We start from the raw sequence: 18,199 nt of genomic DNA on the forward strand, positions 1-18,199 counted from the left end.
TCTTCTCCTCCCTTATAGACTGGCTGGCTTGAGGTGATACGAATGGCGGTTACGCGCCACGTCAGTGATGTTTGGTGATTGGTGGATTCAGGATTACTAATGTAAAACATGTCGCGGAACTGCAGGTTCGGTAGCAATAAGCAAGACGCTATCGCTACAACCGGGATAAGTTCGGGAAGTAGCCAATTGGACGAAAACCTTCGCTCAGCTCTTGGCGACGTATAGTGGAAGTCCGTAGCAAACTGCAGCGTGGCCGTTAAGATATTTGAGCTTGCAGACGCTTCGAGACGACTGTAGTATCTGTGCCAGCGATTGGTCGTCGTCTTCGTCGTCCTCGTCGTCCGCCAGAAGCCACTCCTGCAACACGTTGACGCTCAGTTGGTCGATGTCTCGGTCCGTGACGTCCCAGAGCATCGCTAACACTGCCGGACTGCCAGCACGTAAATAGGCCAACACAGCGCCACTAGGTCCGAAGATTCCCTCGCGCTCCAGCCGTCCACTGCTACACCCGAAGAGCAGGGCGGCGCTGCAATCGGACTGCAGACTCAACACCTTGTCACGATTTAAGTATGCCTCGCCGGAGCCGTGGCCGCAATAAATATACAAATCTGCGGCTAATAAATAGTTTCTGTAGGAATGTACAACGTCAGAGCCAGGCTCATGAAACCAGAAGCAACGAGGCATACCTAAGTTTCTCAGGGTCTGGGACTTCTCCCACGATCCCCTCCCAGCCAAACGATGTCGCTCCATCTTCCAAGATCGGCCCCAGTTGATGCTGTGTCGACTTGAGATCCCCAGCAGGATTCAGCAAATAGCGCACTCGGTCTCGTCGGACAGGTGAATAACTCTTGGCGTTCTGGACTATTAGATCGAGTGAAGGCATGCGAGTCACTCCGCTGCTGAGGCTCATCACGTCCATGGCTTCCCATGGAAATTGCTGGAGCTGGTGATTCAGGATCAAAATGGTCGAGAAGTCGGGGTTACTACCACCACCACAGCGATCCGTACTTGATCTCATCCTGTCGACGAGAGCAGCATCACGGGCGGCAGTGAGACGTGCAACCAGAACCTTCTTTAATCCATCAGTACTGAGCCCTTCAGCAGCAAGAAGCTGCTTCACTTCGCCAACATTCATTCTCGCAATCTCCTCCTTGCTAAGGCTGGTCAAGTTCGAGTAGGTCGCTTCGGGTGAACTGGGTGCTGAATCGTCTCGACTAGTCCGAAGCACTTGAAGAGCCTCTCGAGATACGGAATCGGATAAGGGGACTTCAATCTCTGCTGCAATATGCTTCAGTCCGTCGATCACTTCACTGTCTGACAGATACTGCTGAGCATCCGCAATTGCACACAGCAAGCTTTGGTTCCTGTCTGCCAGTTTGATGGGGTCTGTTGTGTTCTGGGTCAGCAAATCCCAGCAGCGACGGACTTGACCATCGAAATTAGATCCTCCAACGAGTAAACACCGCCAAAATCCGAGCGATTCCTACACATCAAAGGCAAACAGATTAGAGGATCCGTTGCTCATCACTCAAAGCGCGCACGGGTCCCAACTTGTTCGTACCTGCATGGAAACTACTGCTTCCTCGATGCGTCTGTCCAGAAGTTTGCGAGTATCCCACCATTTCTTCTTCTGTTCGGCTTTCCAGGAGCTCGTTTCTTCAGCTGTGTGACCAGATAAAGTCTTCCTGTAGCCCACACATGCCCACAAATTATTAGCCACTCACCGCAACTACAGCTCGGTGCATCACCAACATACCTCGAATCTCGAATAATGGCATCCATCTCACGAATGCACTTCGACCAAGACACTGTAGGCAGGCAAAACGAGGCTGGAGCAGAGCCATTTGTCTATCATAATCACACATGATTAGCTAGCCACGCTGTCACCAATGATCATACAATACGTACGGGAAAACGCGTAACCACGAGCTCAGACGATACGCCGATCATCAGAGAAACAATGATCCAGTTGTCTGGCAGTTGTTGAACCTCTTCAGCAATGTCTTGGGCCATTCGAGCCAGATACTTCTGCGGTTCTTGCTTTAGACATGCGCTTGGGCCAGCAGCTAACCGCTCAAGCTGCCCCACTAAACCTTCCGGTGTTGAAGTATCCCTGTCTGTTTCTACATAGATCGCATCACCGCTGCCAGCATTTGCCAGCAAGGCACTGCTCGCCCACGACAGAAAAGTGGCCCGTTCGTCCCCATCCATGGAATCGGCATCGTCGTGAGAGTTTTCCTCGATATCAGCAAAATAGGCCATCCCCAACGCTGTCCGCAGCTCTTGGTTCAGATGGGGGATACCTAGATGGTCTCCCAGCACATAAGCTTCTTCCAATAAAGAAAGCGTCCGGCCTAAGCTAGTGAACGCCCGAGGCGAGGCTGACCGCAGTAGCCTTGTATTGATGCGCCCCAGCTCAAGCATGCATTTGACTCGCTCCAGATGAATATCGCAGGACTTCAGTGACCGCTTGAGCTTCTTCATCGCCCCGAGGAGTGACTCCACTGCTCTTTGGTCAGATAAGTCGCTGACTTCGCTTTGTAGTCGTGTATACTTACGCCAGCATCGAGCTTTGACTCGTCCTAATCTCTTGGAAATGGGCGATCGACAGTCCTCAGCAGATTCCACAATCTCAATACCGTTCGCATAACACGCTAATGCTTCCTGTTGCTTGGCCTCATTGAGATAAACATCTCCTTGCTGAACAATTTCATTGCACCTTTGCTCAATGACAGCCAGATCCGACGGCATGCCAGAGTGACACGCATCAGCAATAGTGACGATAGTTTCGCTAGTTCCTGGGCAATGCAGGTCCGACTTTGAATTAGATGACAGCAGAGAAATGGCTACTTTCGCCTTCTCCAAGTGGTTTGCATTCAGTTCCAACTCGGCGTATTCGTAGAACGGTCCACGGCGGAAGAAACGCAGATTCAAGCCACCAACGAGCCGCATAGCCTCCGTCAAATAAGACGCAGCCCTACGGAACAACAATCAAGCGTCTTGATTAGTTGATATGCCAAACAAAAACAAATAATGTGAAGAGCTTACCTGTGCGGTTGATCAGACATGCTGTAGAGAGACGCTATTCGACATAATGATACCTTCGCAGCCAATAGCAAGTCCCATGACGAGCATTCTAGCGCCATGAAATACAGAAAATGTGCTGATTTCCGTTGCAAATATTCCCCCGCTACGATTTCTGGAGGTAACTCGAAAAATTTGGTCTCACTGGGCGACGACGGAGCGGTGAACTTTTTCGCAATTTTCCAACAGACTCGCAACGCGGATTTAGCTTCAGCGATAGCGTCTTGGCTTCGTCCTCCGTAAAAGTGAATGTCCGATAGTATCGTGTGGACAAACAATTGCCGCATCCCTATCGCCTTTGCCACGGGTGCAGTTTGGCAGTACTTCACGTTCTGCTTTATGTCACCGAGTGTCTTCATCGCACGAAGCAAATGCTGGCATGCTTGATCTCTTATGGCACCCAGATGCGATGTCTTCGCAGCAAACAAGTCTCTGTCAACCTGCTCAAACAACAGCAGCTCTCGATTATTGCCTGCAATCGCTGAGGTTTCACCCTCTGCTTTAACAATCGAGGTACTTGAGTTCATATGAAGAAGTCCGACAGGAGGAGGAATGACATTCGGCATCAAACCTTGAGCACCTTGACACTGCTGTAATTCCCTTAGCAGCTTCCTCGCTGCCTGTTCTAGTAGAAAGCACGAACTGAGAGATAGTGTGTTGCACACAGATTCCAAGCACTGCACAGCGTAAAGTCCATCGAACAGAAAGCCACAAACATCTTCTCTACCCCAATAAGCCAAACAGCGCTCAATGTCTCCAATTGCGCTTTCTTCGCTGACGGAAATATCACTCCCAGGTGTAACAAATTCATCTGATGAACCACCATAGCTCATCATGAGAGCAATTTCCATCGTCACGACGCCACGCCATCCGTAGATCCCTCCAAGATCAACACCAACAGCATCACGAAAGCTCGAAAGGTTTTCAGCAGCAGCAGTAAGGGAGTGGTACACGAGTAAAAGTCCCTCGATTGTGTCATCAACATTGCGTTTGGCGTAATAGCAGGAGTAAATCAGCTTACGCTTTGCCAAAGACTGCGAGGCATCTCGCAAAACTTTAAGAGGTAGTTCGTCGTTCATCGCCGTCATTTTTGTCTTCATCAACTCAACGTTCAAGTAGTGCTCAAGTTCATCACACAGCTGTACGCGAATCACAGGTGAAACATCTACACCAGCATCAGATAAGGCGCATGAGTTGCCTCGCATGCTCACCACGATTTTGGCAGATTCTCGATTGAAAGCATCCCGGAACGCTCTCCATAGCGCCATAATCTGGTTCTCAGGAATTCTTCGAGACTTGAACACGTGGGTGATATTGTCCAAGAAAGACTTAAACTCGTTTAGGATGACAGGTAGAGCTTCCTCCCCCAATAGCTTCGCGTCTTCCAGGATGCATGACACGTACTTGTCGACACTTGTTTGCGGCGTTTGTTCGTGCATGTCTCCACAATACAGGATGGAATACCCCGTGAACAGCTTTGCCTTTGTGCAGTTTCCCAATTCACGATAGCAATGCGCCAGCAAGGAAGCGATGGCATCCGCTTTCAGTTGCGAATGCGCCTTCTGAATCCCTTCCAAGTTCATGTTACTGCACATCACATACTCCAGGTAACTTTCCACAAGCTCGAACGCCCCCAGCAAAGCAGAAATCGTATCCTGGTAGTCCCCTGTTTTGTAGCAACAAGTCGCACAGCTGTAACATTCTCGTGCAATAGCATTCAGATCGCCGAGAACTCCGTTGATAATCGAGTCACTTAGTTTCCCATCCAGGGTCGCGTTGTCCAAAAGCTCACGAACCGAAGTCACATGTCGAGAAAGCATACGCAACGCAGGTTTAGTAGTCGCAGTACTATCTGCCAGACAACACCGCACCGAGAGTATAACCTCCATCCGATGAAGTCGTGATTGTTCCAGAACGAGCAATTCCAGCATCTTAACATCCAAATCACCCACTGTAGACCGTAATTCCTTAACTGCCTTGCACAGCTCATCAAAACTGCAGTAATTGTGTTAGATAAACGAGAAAGACAAGCCCGATTCGCTACTACTGAAGCTACTTACCTCGTAATGACTTGGTGGTATAGCTGGTATTTTGCAGAATGCTGTACACTGATAACATAGTTGAATGTTTTCGTCGCGCTTCTCTTTAAGGAGCGAATCACGAACGGCACAAACAGAGGGTGATCTTTCGAGTCTAGTGACACGAAGCTGAACGGTGCCAATGCTTCGAGCTTTTTCAAATATACGCGCGCAGCCTTTTCACATTGATCAGTCCATTTGTCGGAGGTGCCGTGAACGAGATCGCGTATCATTTTACCAGAGGCATTTTCCAGATTCTTGTCGATAGCCGAGTTGCTGAAGCCACCACGTGAAGAAGACAAACAGTTTTCTCGCTTCTCAGACTGAATTGAGCTGAAGAGAGCACCTGCGATGGAGAATACTAGACAGGGTTCGATGAGCTTTCCGGCGCTTCCAAACAGCTGCACATATTGGACCGCATTCTCGAGAATCATGGCACTCCTTAAGTGCATCCCAGACACTTCACAAATCAACGCGAAGTGCTCAAGCCATTGGATATATTCCCATTGAAGGGATTCGGACTGTCAGGTATTTCAAAACGCCACACACATGTCTTTAGCTGTATGACAAAAACATATTCGCATGCAAGCACACTATTACGTACGCTGTACATGTGGGTTGAAGTGGGCTGTGCTTCACTCAACGTGTTCGCTGACTGATCATAAAACCAGATTAATTCCTCGAGTCCCTGTTGTGATCTTTTGGTTGCTCGTTCGTGCTGGACACCAACGCGGTGCACCTATCAAACCACCGAAAGAAAAGGTTAGTTAGCCTTCCGCTTCAGTTCATTTCTCACTATCGTCGTCAAGCATTTCTTCTACCTGTTGGATAAAGTATGAAGAAGTGTAGTTTGAGCATTTGAGCAGGAATGATAGAGCTAACAAACGAAATTGGAGTGCACCACTCGTTGCAGTAGCTTTTGGTTTGACACCATCCACCGCCGCAGCGATTTTCCACAGTACCCGGAAAGTCCGGTCACTGAACGATGACGCCAACTTTGCATCCTGCTGAGAGCTTCTTTGTAGATGCGGAATCCACGGAGATAGGGTTGTTTCCGCCACTAGCAGCACAGCCTACAGCGTCGCATCTTGTGATTAGTTAAGCTAGTAGGAATAGGGTATACCCCCCCCAATATACTACTTACCTCGTAGTTTTTCATGGCAGACAGCAGCGAGACACAAGTATTCGTGTGTCCCAGTAGTAATCGAGCGAATTGAGCAGAGTGGGGACTTCTTGGTGTGGGAAATTCCGCCAATAGTCCGACATTTTCCATGACTTTGCTGGAGAGAGCGATATTGCCTTCATCCTGACGATCCAACAGCTTCATAAGCTGCGACTTCTCACTCCCTCCATTGTAAAGCTCCGAGTGCGCTTCCCAAAGTCGGATGTGAACACATGCAGCCACACAAAGCGCCACCTCTCTCATCTGCGTACCGTTGACCTAGCTGTTAGTCGCATATCTTCGATTTCATACTAGTCGACTTACCTCAGGAATCTCCGCACACTTCTTGGCAACTTGATAGAGCAGATTGTCCACTACGAGATCTCCCAGACGCACCGCATGCTCCAGTGTACATACCACATACAACGCCACACACGCCAGATCCATTGCTGCCACTAAATCCTCCAATTCTGCATCACAACAGCGATATTACGTCAAGTTTTCCTATTCATCGAGATAAAGGTATGAGTCTACTGACCGTCTTCCTTGGCTGCAGCACCGGCAGCGGCCGCATAAACCTTCACAAGGCTCTGTGCCACCTTAGCTGCAAATACGACGTCATTCTTGCTGCTGCTGCTCACGCGCTGGCGTTTGGTGTCTCTCTCTATAGTCGGTGATTGGGTCCAATCTGATACCCGACGCTCGACTGCCGCTCTCAGCAAGGGTAAAGCCTTTGATGACGCATTTACCGCACTGACATTGCGCACAAGAGCTGATGCTTGAGGTGCAAAGAGAATTAGAGCTCTCTGTGATGTGCCGCGTCGCTGGACGAGCTCCAGAATTTGCTCACGAGAGGTGGCGCCAACTCCTTCGCGCATAATTTTTGAATACGTTTTTACTAAGTTCGCTTCTTATGCGAACTTAACGTCCAATTACGCTATTGTCCAGGCACTATTAGTGCCGCACTAAAGTGATAGGCATGCGCAGCGGATGGAAGAGCGTGCTGACCACAGCGTCGTCGATCACGAGACGACAACAGTTCATGTCAACTGAAGCCAAACTGAGGCGCCTCTTATCCACCCAGGCGATGGCGATGAAGACGCCGCAGCTGCAGCGCAAGTGCGTCGCTTATCGTCTGGGTAGCGTCGAATATGAGACTGCATGGGACTGGCAGAAGCAGCTCATTCAGCAGCGTGTTCTGGCCATTCGCGCCGGTCAATCGGTGGAAAAGGACGTGGTTCTTGTCCTGGAACACCCAAGCGTGTACACACTAGGGCGAGGTGGCAACATGGAGAACGTCAAATTTGATCCTGAAAAAGAGCACGTCAAGCTGGTGCGCGTCGACCGCGGTGGTGAAGTAACGTACCATGGTCCCGGACAGGTGGTGGTGTACCCGATTATGGATCTAACGCAGCACAAGAAAGACCTGCATTGGTACCTTCGTCAGGTGGAGGAGGTGGTGATCCGCACACTTGCCAGGTTTGACATTCAGGGCGAACGTGTGGACGGGCTTACGGGTGTCTGGGTGGAGGAGAAACACGGATCTACGGGTGATGAACACCGCAAGGGGAACTTTGAACGTGAAATGTGCAAGATTTGCGCAGTCGGCACGCATGCGAGTCGCTGGGTGACCATGCACGGCTTCGCACTGAACGTGAAGACGGACCTGCGTGGGTTCGACCGAATTGTTCCGTGCGGTATTGACGATCGCGCTGTCACGAGTATTGAGCGTATACGTCCAGATGCAACCGTTAAGGATGTACAGGATGCTGCTATCGAGGCCATAAGCGAAGTCTTCCACCTCGATATGGAAGATGTTGAAGCCAAGACTCCATTGTAGAGTGCATATCCCTGTACTTTTGAGTATTTTGTCTCTTTTCGATCTAGTTGGCGAGCGAAATCTGACGCAGTCGGTCTAGTGTGAAGTCAACGATGCTGTCGACTGTTGCAAGGCCTCCTTTGCCTGTAAAATACAACAAGGTCAGGAGGTTAACGGTCCTTATGAATAGAGAATTCCGTTGTTTACTACTTTCGTTCGTACCAACAACCCCACAGGCCAATTTCTTCTCGACAGGAGGAATCATTTTGTAGCCGAATTCCTCCAACACGCGAAGCTGCTTTGCGGTGATCGGATGATTCCACATGTCCGTGTTCATGGCAGGCGCAAAAATGAAGGGCTTAGATGTGATCCACGCCCGAGCGACGCAAGTCTGTTACGGTAAAACATCAACAAAATGTCAAAAACTCATGCATCTGGTCCTATATTAAAGGGAACGAGAGACGCACGAGGAGGTTATCCGCCAAACCATTCGCGAGCTTCGCTAGCGTGTTTGCCGACATCGGTACCAGCAGCATCACGTCCGCCCAGTCCTTAAGCTGCAGCACATATAAGACACAGCGGGTTATGATGAGTATTAGTACAGTTATCGCCGACTGCTTGGCTCTCGTCGCACCTCAATGTGGCGCACGCTGTCACCAACAACATTCCACGCCGCCCATTCATCTTCATCACGAACAACTACAATCCTGCCTTGATCATCACCCGGTAATTGTGTTGCTGCACAGAACTTCTCCCAGGCGAGTGGGTTGTAGTTCTTCGCGCGTTGCAGGAAGAAATCCGCCGCCTTGGTGAGCACCACGCACACCTGCTCTCAACAGAACAAATTTAGCTTTAAAGCCGCAACATCTCGACCATTAACCACGCACCTCCGCGGTCTCCGATAATCGCACTGCAATCTCTGGCACCTTGACCGTCGCTACGCTGCCGCTCGCGCACAGTAACACCCGTGGGCGCATATCGGATTGCCTTTTTTGTCGCTAAGAGTGATGGTCATTTGCAACTTTTAGACCTCACTTTGCCAATGGAAAAGGTGGTGCACACCCTTGAGCAGCGCGGACAGCAGCCAACGCCGCTTGCGGACCAAGTTACGACCCAACCTTCTTTGCTGAAGAATGTGGCGTTGCACGACTACCAACTGACAGGGCTACAGTGGCTGCTGCGTAAGCATGAGCAAGGACTGAACCCCATTTTAGGAGACGAAATGGGGCTGGGCAAGACGCTGCAGATTATCTCCTTCATTGTGGCGCTGGTCGTCTCGGACCGGGAGCACAATATGGCTGAAGGAGGTAGGTACCTAATCGCCGCTCCACTGAGCGTTCTGCCCAATTGGATGGAGCAATTCGAGCAGTTCGCGCCCAGCATTTCGACCGTCATGTACATCGGCCCCGCGAAAGATCGGGAGGCGATACAGAAGGCCATCGAGGCCAGTCCACTGGCTCAACCGCTGGTGGTCGTGACATCCTATGAGATGTTGCTGTTTGACCACGATTTCTTTCACAAGACCCAATGGGAGGCGACGATAATGGACGAAGGACACAGATTAAAAAACCCGAAGGGCCAACTCCACGGAATCGTCTCGACCAGACTTCGCTCGAAGTACATGGCGATACTCACAGGCACTCCAATTCAGAATGACCTTCAAGAGCTCTTCGCATTGCTGTCGATTCTGAACCCGAGCATTTTTAATGACCAGAAGCTTTTTGAAGCCACGTTCAGAGATTATTTTTCAGCCAAGGCGCAACGACTTGAGGAGGATCGACAGGCGAAGTCCAAGCGAGCATCCAGAGCGGAAGAGCTCATGCGTAGACTACTGGCTCCGTTACTACTGCTGCGTACGGTGCAGGATGTTCAGGGAGCATTTACACTGCCACCGCTGTCCGAAATGGTCGTGCATACACCCATGTCGGCGATGCAACGCGCATACTACAAGGAAGTAATTGCGAAGAATGCCGAGGTCCTGAATAGGGCAGCGAGAGCTCAAGGCAACAGGTATGCTGTACAAATTTGAAATGCACGAAGGGGGGTGGAGTCTGACGGTGTCTACATGGTTACGTGTAGGGTCCCATTGCTGAATATTTTGCCGCAATTGCGGAAGGCATGCAACCATCCGTACTTGTTTCCTGGAGCAGAACCAGAGCCGTTTGTGGAAGGAAGTCACTTGTACGAAAACAGTGGCAAGCTCTTCGTTCTACATCAAATTTTGCCACGATTGAAGCAAAAGGGTCATCGGGTGCTGTTGTTTAGCCAGTCTCCACCTTTCTTAGACATTATTCAAGACTTCCTCACGCTTGAGAGCTTTGCATACGAACGCATCGACGGGTCTGTACGCGGCAAAGAGCGTTGGCAGTGCATTGAACGCTTCAAGAAGGACCCCGAAACCTTTGTCTTTCTCATCTCCACACGAGCTGGAGGTTTGGGACTAAATTTACAGAGCGCAGACACGGTCATCTTTGCGGATTCGGATTACAATCCCCAAACGGATCTCCAAGCGATAGCGCGTGCGTACCGATTGGGTCAAACCAAACCAATTCATGTGATCAAGTTTCTATGTGCAAACACGGTGGAAGAAAGCATTTATCGACGGTCTTTGAAGAAAATGCGCATGGCCGATCGCATTCGTAACCTCGCACGCCGAACTAACGTCGAAGATGAAGAAACTGAAGACGATAGCGACAAGAGTTTGCTGGATCTGATCCAGTTTGGATTGCACCGACTGATGCAAGAGGCCGCCGATGAAGACGAAGACGCGCTGATGAAACCTTTGGAAGAGGAATACATTCAGCACATTCTGGCCCGGAAATCGCTCCAGCCAGCTGACAGGGCTACAGATTCCGACGACGAGACAGTATCAACTGTGAAAAGCGACAAACTGCTTGAGTCGGGTGGGGATTTCCGAGAGGAGAACATGTACTACTTTGAAGGAGAAGACTACACCAAGATCGTGACGAACAAGGCACAAGATGCAGAGTTGCTTGAAAAATTGTGCAAGGAAACAACAAATAGCTCGAAGCGCCAGACAAAGACAGCACGAAAGCGATATGATCAAGATGACGACGAGGAAGAAGACGAGGGTGAGGAGAATGTTGTTGAGAATGAAGTTGAACGGGCTCGAAAACTAGAGGAGCGGCGACAAAAAGCGCTGGAAAGGAAACTCGCCCAGTGGAAGGCCAACAAGTATACATCTGCAGCTATCGATACAGTAAAACCTGGGGATGGATCTCCGCCGTCATCACCGCGTAATTCTGACGACTACGGCTTATCAGGAAGCCCAGGACGACTGTACTACAAGTCTGGTGATGCCAGTCATCCTCCTCTCACGAGCTTACGCTCGCGCCCGTACATTGTTGTCCATTGCGGGGATAACAGTGGTGTTTGGTGTTCACGTGGGTTTTTTCGCAGCCTATCGTCGCTGTCACCTGCTATCCAGAAGCAGTACGAAGCGGCTGGCCGCAACGGCGATCTCAAGCTTGGTAGTGCACACTTGATGCGACTACCAGCAGCCAACAATAACTTGCCAGCCGATGGATATGTGTGCTTACTCGTCGTACAAGGATTCATCGGGAAGAAGAAACAGCGTGTGGGTAATGGTGTCCGGCAGGGCAAGTCATCGAACTTTCGACTCAATGCCCTGGAGACTGCGCTGCAGGCCTTAGCACATCGTGCTCTTGAGTTGAGGGCCACAGTTCATCTACCTCGTATCGGCTACGGAACTCCGAATTTCAACTGGTACGCTGTTGAGCGTCTGCTAGCACGCAATCTTCGGGACGTGGGTGTCGAAGCAACGATATACTATTATTCACGTGGAGGTTAGTATGGTGAAGGTTAGTTTCAAAGTGGAAGACTTGCGTCTTCCGTCTCGACGTTTCCTGGCAACAAAAGGATAAGTCTCAGCAAGAACCAAACATAGTGTGAACCAACGAAAGGAGTCTCGGGTCTCAGTCCACTCCTGATCACTTGTAGTGTGTCTCGAAGTCTGGGAAGCCATCAGCTGCATCGTTTTGAGACTCGATGCCGATTGCACTGAGGATGGATGTGAGTAATCGTCTTTCATTTTTCAGCGTTGCGATGTTTTCCTTAACATCATCGATGACGAGTTCAAGTTTTCCGATGTCATGGTTCAGCACCCTGACCGTGTACTTCTCCTTTGAGCTGTTCGTCATCGAGCTGTTACTCGTGGCTGTGCTCAATTTCAGGCTTTTCTCTTCCCATTGCAACATCAGCAACTGAAGTTCTATAGTCAGAGTTGCAGATTTGTTCATCGTCTCGCGAAGTTGGATCCGAGTCTTGAATTCGCACAGCAGGTTCTTGCAGCGCTCTCTGTGTGCTTGTGTGTTATGCCAATTTCGACAAAGGTGGTCGCGGCATGGAACCCCCTCGCTACACCTTCGCGAAATGGTTTTCATACAGTTCCTGACGCAACGTTTACCGGGAGGAGGCTTGCAGTGAAATGCATCCACTTGTTGAATTGACATTCTCAAGCATGACTTAAAGTGTCTGACTTGTTCTAGTGCTCGCATTCCTGCGTCGCAAAGTCCTGGAATTGGTAGCTCAGTGTCTCCCATCGATAAAGTGTCGTTCTCCTGTTCAGGTGTGTCCGCTCGGCCAGCTAGCGCGTCCGTCACCTGATCTTCATAAGATTTGTCTAGTACATTACCAGTATTGTGATCATCGGTGTTGAATCTTGCGTAATCGCCGTGCATGTTTCGTGTCGTCGATACCTCCGCACTTGCGACTTCTGCTTCGCAATTCTTAGCATTATCAACACTTCTCAATGCATCGCTTGTTTGTTCCTGGCCAGAGCAATCTACCTTATTACGCCGAGTCTTCTGTCCTTTAAAATCACAATTCTTCACGGCAGTCACCTTTGAAGCATGTTCCAACACACGCGGGTTGGTCTTGCTTTCAAGCTCTTCCTCATTGTCAGCGACACCATTCACCTTAGTAACCACGTCATTATCACACTTCGAGGGGGATTCATCGCGTGCTTGTTTCCCGTTTGGCGCTGTCCCCCTTTCAGACGGTTCTGAGACAATGCCAGTATCGGGATCATTCTCCTCGATCCCGTGTGTGTCTTGCTCTGACTCGGTCGTGTCAGTTTTTTCCGATAACTGAGCCTTCTCTCTCAGTTTTGATCGTGTCTGGTAGCCTGCATCTCTCTTTATGGATTCACGAACACCAGAGGTACGTTTCACGAAATTCTTAAAGCTTCGTCGTGTTTTTCTACCCGTTTTGACTGTGAGAGATTCTTGACGTGTAGATCCAGCAGCAGCACCATGACCTCGCGACTTCTTCGCCTTGCTGTCATTATCCTCACCATCTTCAAACCCGTTTACCAGTTGACGAAGACTTGTCATTCGGCGTGGAGTGCGTCTAACAGCTACCGCTCGCATCGACAAAGGCCGCACACTTCTTCGCTTCTTCGTCTCTTTGTCAGCTTCCTGCTGCGTCATTCCCTCGTTGCTTCCATCCTTACCACGTCCAAACTCCGACGTCATTGATCGCTTCACTCTTTTCGATGGAGGCAGCGTCGGTGGCGAATGGTTCTTCGTCGACAGTCTTTTCCTCGTCGCCCACTGCCTTGATTCTGTCCCAACCGTAGCAGTCACCTTCAACTCCTCGTCCGAAGCCTCGTCCATCATTCCACGCGAGCCACTCGGTGGTGGAATAACCGGCTTCCTCGCTCTCAGCTGGCCCGTTTTGGTGTTAGCGTGCTCTGTTTCATTTCTCATTTTGCTCCCTCGACGGATACGGAGATCTTTCGTTAACACGGAGCGCCCCATGACACCGCTGTGACAGGCGAGGATGAGGCGGTCCATTTGCTCCAAGAACCCGGGCGTTGTGTCCATATTGCTCTCGATGAACTTAGCCAAACGACTGCAGCAGTCATAGAACACTTCATAGTCGTCCACAGCAGGAGTAATAGGAGGAAGTGTTGCTACTTGCGTTAACTCGTCTTCAAAGGCAGCCCAAACTGCATCAACAGCCTCGGTCACAGTTCTGCGCACTGTGCGATTAAGCTGAAGTCGCAGTCGATCTACTATGGGTGACGTCTCCTTTGCCTCCGGCACGTGGTGGTGTGGCATTGCGTCACGTCGAGCAAATCTTGGCATCGCGCGGAATGGCGTTCTTGGAGCTGAATTACTGGCACTATTGTACCGCATGATACGCCAGGTTTCGCTCCTACTCGACGATTGGTTGGATTTTCTGTAAGTTGAAGTGCACTAATGACAATTGTTGGAGCTAAGCTAAGGACTTTGACTCAGTTGCCACCAAGCACTCGCAAAGTCGAGTTAGTGAAGTCTATGTGTGCCGACCAAGTCATCGACTACACGAAGGACAAATGGGAAAATGTTCTGGCATCACATTCGGTGGACGTTTTGTACGACTGTGGAGTGGTGCCCTCGTCCTGGGACGGCGGTGCACAGTAAGTGCTACAGAAGAACACGGATCATTTTACTCGTTGGAACCGATGCCTGAACCTACCAAGGAAGCTGAACTCGGTGCGAAGCTTATTGGTCTTGTCAGCTCCGACGATAAGTCCGCGGAAACACTCAGAGTGATCACGGAGTATATTGAAAGTGGGAAGGCAATGCCTATGATTGATACAGTGTATCCGTTCGAAAAAACACTTGATGCGTACGCGAAGCTGAAAAGTGTCACGCACAAGAAAAGTTCGTGGTTCAAGTGCAACCTAAGCGTGCTCGCATGGTCACAAACATCCTTGAAAGCGAAAGTCTGAAATTTGCTAGCCCCCCCCCCCACCACTCAAAGTTTCATAACTTAATGCTCGCAATGGTTTGCCCTGAACTTCGAAGTGTTTCCTTAGTTTTGTTATGCTCTCATTCAATGGGTCTCAAACCATATTCCTCAAGGGTTTACCTCAACAACGAGCTTGCCCCGCGCGTGGTATGTCTTCAGCTTAGCATAGGCATCCAACACCTTCTCAAACGGATACACCGTGTCAATAATGGGCTTGACTTTTCCGCTCTCGATGTACTTCGTGATGGTAGCGAGCTTTTCAGCCGACGGATCAGTGTTGTGGACCTCGCCAACAAGCTGTGCACCAAATTCGGATTCTTTCACGGGTTTCGTCATAGGAAGGATCGTGATAAATCGGCCCGTAGTCTTTTTTAGTACACGTTGCGCGCCATCATTTTAAGCCGAAGGCTCCATGCCGCAGTCGTATACAGCATCTATCGAGTGCGGTTCGAGGACGTCCACCCACTTTTCCTTTGTGTAGTCAATGATTTGGTCAGCACCGAGCGATCCCACCAACTCGACGTTCCGCGAGCTCGTCGTTGTAACCACACGGACCCCCAAAGCATGTGCAAATTGTATGGCAAACATTCCAACGCAGCTGCTGCCGCCAAGAATGAGCACAGTATCACCCAGCTGAAGCTTCGCATGCCTCACCATACCGGCATACGCTGTGAGTGCTACTGAAGGCACTGCAGCTGCTTCTTTGAAGTCCAAGGTTTTGGGCTTTAATGCTACATAGTCCTCGTCCAAGACAAGATACTCAGCCAGCGTGCCAAACGCGGTGAATGGTGTCATGGCGTAGATGGCGTCGCCAACTTTTAGGCGTTTAGCGGCAGTACCGATCTCAACTACCTCACCAGAGCAATCGCAGCCGATGTTGAAGGGCTGGCGATCCGACGGAGCTTTTCCAAGAAATATTTGGCCGAGACCTTCCATCACCATGCGGTCGATGGCGTTCACTGCAGCATCGCGGACCTTGATGCGCACTTGTTGTGGACCCAACTCGGCCTGCGGGATGCCATCATGCAGCTTGAGCTCGTTCGCGAGCGATCCGTAGTTCTCGTACTGGTACGCGCGATAGGTCTTCGGAAATGACATTGCTTCTAACTCGTCATCCATCCGGAGAGAGAAATGAAAAGTGAGAATGGAACAACTGCATTCTCAGGTGAATTCGTAATCGAACGCCGTTGTTGGCAGAGTGAATGACGCTTACAGTACAAACACAATCAGCTTGTTGATGCTGACATTTACCCGGTACACTGTAGTACAGTGCATGACTGTACTGCCAGGTAGAAAGAAAAAGTATCTTACTGTACATGTATTGCACTTCTACCCCACGTAAATTACCGCCTGAGAGGATTACGTCGTAATCCTCTCAGGCGGTACCACGTAATCCCCTCAGGCGGTCAAGCTGAGGGGACGACATGTACGGTACGTGTATTTGGCTATCATTAGCCTCAAGCAGGGGCAATGGTAAATATCATATTATATATATACTAAATTTATGGATATAGTACTACTTCCGATACTAATTTATAATAGTAAGTCCATTTTTTGGAAATTTTAATAATAACTCAGATATTCGAGAAATATTGGATGCTTGTTAATATTTTATTAAATTTCCCCCCTTAAGTACGTTTCTTACCAAAGAACTCTTTCAGCTCTACAGTAAACAGCAGTAGTGATGACAGGCTTCAAAACTGACGAGTATACGGTTGCATTTGTTGAAACTGATAGAGCGAAATCAAGGTATTTGTTCTTGTTCTCTGCCGATAGCCTCGTCCACATCGTGCGTCTCATAAACCTGCAAGCTGTGACGGTAGAGTAATGCGCTCAGCAGGGCCAACACACCACACCAACCTTGCCGTCACGATCATAGATGTGAGTCATTTTGTCTTCGTCCAAGTGGTGATATTTTTCGTACCATACCTATTGTATTGCAGCCAATTTATTTTTTCCAATCATTAAAACAGAAATCGATTCTGACAGGTTGCAAGTTATACTTGTATTAAACACTGTTGCTGTCAGCAACTTCGAACTGTCGTTTCTGTGCAAGAGCCATCTGCTTTCTGGCTTATTGCTGCACTTTCACCACCAACTTTCCGTGTCAATCACAGGTTTTACCTCTTTGGCCTCGATGTACTTGGTGATAGAGGCGAGATTGCCAGCAGATGGATGCACGTGAACCTCACCGATTAAATGTGCACCAAACTCAGCTTCCTTTATCGGCTGCGCCATGGGCAGGATCGTGATAGTGTTCTGCTTCAACATGACTTGAGCACCCTCGTTCCATGCAGCATTCTCCACGCCGCAGTTATAGAATGCATCCACAGAGTGCGCCTCCACTTCATCCAGCCACTTTTCTTTTTGGTAGTCAATGGCCTGGTGAGCTCCCAGAGACTTGACAAACTCTGTTAACAGTCGTTATCACACGCGCCCCGATGGCTCGTGCAAACTGAATCGCATACATTCCGACTGAGCTACTACCCCCTAGAATGAGGACAGTCTCGCCCTTCTGCAGCTTGGCGTGTTCGAACATACCTTGATAGGCAGTCAGGGCAACAAGCGGAGCGGACGCAGCCTCGTCAAAGCTGAGGTTGCGGGGCTTTGTCGCTACGAACTGCTCGTCCACTACAGAGAACTCGCCAAGCGTGCCGAACGCGCTGAACGGTGTCATGGCATAGACCTCGTCACCGACCTTCAGGCGCTTGACGTCCTTGCCGACTTCTACAATCTCGCCCGCCGCGTCGAAGCCAATGCCAAAGGGCTCAGTTGCAGAGGGGGTCTTGCCTAAGAACAACTGGCCCACAGCCTCCAGAAGCATGTAATCAATGGGGTTCACGGAAGCGCTGTGAACTCTGATACGAACTTGCTCTGCGCCGAGTTTCTTCTGAGGGACATTGCTTTGAAGCTTCAACTCTCTGTCGAGCGGCCCGTAGTTCTCGTACTGGTAGGCGCGGAAGGTCTGCGGAAACGCCATGGTTTGATAAGGTCGTTGAGGTACCTGGTCTTGCTTGCGACACGAAAAATGATACACGGCGAGTCGCCGGCGGCGACATGGTTTAAGACATGATACCTTCAAACCAGAGAGACCCATGCGCTACCTTCCTGTCGACCTCCACACATGTAATCAGACCCCTCCATAATCACACAGACCTGATAATCTTGAAAATTTTGTCCAATCAGTGTCGTTTGGTGCGAAACGACACAACTCTTCGCCAAGTGACCATGTCGGACGCGGATCCGGACGATGACTATGCGAGCGACGAATACGAG

The 18,199-nt window shown here is 49.9% G+C and overlaps 6 protein-coding genes across 6 annotated transcripts; 2 read left to right on the forward strand and 4 right to left on the reverse strand.

Annotated features, from left to right (window-relative positions):
• Nucleotides 1-204: 204 nt before the first annotated feature.
• On the reverse strand, nt 205-3,371 carry PITG_03497 (separin, putative; the record flags this gene model as incomplete). Its single annotated transcript, XM_002906519.1, has 10 exons — nt 205-628; nt 687-1,150; nt 1,229-1,483; nt 1,562-1,685; nt 1,757-1,848; nt 1,927-1,989; nt 2,128-2,587; nt 2,692-2,724; nt 2,834-2,977; nt 3,049-3,371. The coding sequence occupies 10 exons, from the start codon at nt 3,369-3,371 to the stop codon at nt 205-207; spliced, it is 2,382 nt and encodes a 793-aa protein (XP_002906565.1).
• Nucleotides 3,372-7,303: 3,932 nt separating this feature from the next.
• Nucleotides 7,304-8,270, forward strand: PITG_03498 (octanoyltransferase, putative; the record flags this gene model as incomplete). Its single annotated transcript, XM_002906520.1, has 1 exon — nt 7,304-8,270. One exon carries the CDS (start codon nt 7,304-7,306, stop codon nt 8,162-8,164), a length of 861 nt encoding a protein of 286 aa, XP_002906566.1.
• PITG_03499 (phosphopantothenoylcysteine decarboxylase, putative) lies at nt 8,208-9,120 on the reverse strand (the record flags this gene model as incomplete). Its single annotated transcript, XM_002906521.1, has 5 exons — nt 8,208-8,287; nt 8,366-8,534; nt 8,611-8,700; nt 8,778-8,969; nt 9,031-9,120. The coding sequence occupies 5 exons, from the start codon at nt 9,118-9,120 to the stop codon at nt 8,208-8,210; spliced, it is 621 nt and encodes a 206-aa protein (XP_002906567.1).
• Nucleotides 9,121-9,185: 65 nt separating this feature from the next.
• Nucleotides 9,186-11,975, forward strand: PITG_03500 (chromodomain-helicase-DNA-binding protein 1; the record flags this gene model as incomplete). The annotated part of the gene is made up of 3 exons (XM_002906522.1): nt 9,186-10,153; nt 10,223-11,338; nt 11,432-11,975. The coding sequence occupies 3 exons, from the start codon at nt 9,186-9,188 to the stop codon at nt 11,973-11,975; spliced, it is 2,628 nt and encodes an 875-aa protein (XP_002906568.1).
• A 693-nt stretch (nt 11,976-12,668) lies between these two features.
• On the reverse strand, nt 12,669-16,021 carry PITG_03501 (alcohol dehydrogenase, putative; the record flags this gene model as incomplete). Its single annotated transcript, XM_002906523.1, has 4 exons — nt 12,669-12,770; nt 12,973-14,385; nt 15,044-15,289; nt 15,578-16,021. The coding sequence occupies 4 exons, from the start codon at nt 16,019-16,021 to the stop codon at nt 12,669-12,671; spliced, it is 2,205 nt and encodes a 734-aa protein (XP_002906569.1).
• Nucleotides 16,022-17,030: 1,009 nt separating this feature from the next.
• On the reverse strand, nt 17,031-17,903 carry PITG_03502 (alcohol dehydrogenase, putative; the record flags this gene model as incomplete). Its single annotated transcript, XM_002906524.1, has 4 exons — nt 17,031-17,056; nt 17,116-17,281; nt 17,343-17,772; nt 17,872-17,903. 4 exons carry the CDS (start codon nt 17,901-17,903, stop codon nt 17,031-17,033), a joined length of 654 nt encoding a protein of 217 aa, XP_002906570.1.
• Between the last annotated feature and the right edge of the window lie 296 nt (nt 17,904-18,199).

The sequence above is a fragment of the Phytophthora infestans genome, genomic scaffold (assembly GCF_000142945.1).
Source record: "Phytophthora infestans T30-4 supercont1.4 genomic scaffold, whole genome shotgun sequence".
In the NCBI taxonomy this organism is placed as follows: Eukaryota; Oomycota; class Peronosporomycetes; order Peronosporales; family Peronosporaceae; genus Phytophthora; species Phytophthora infestans.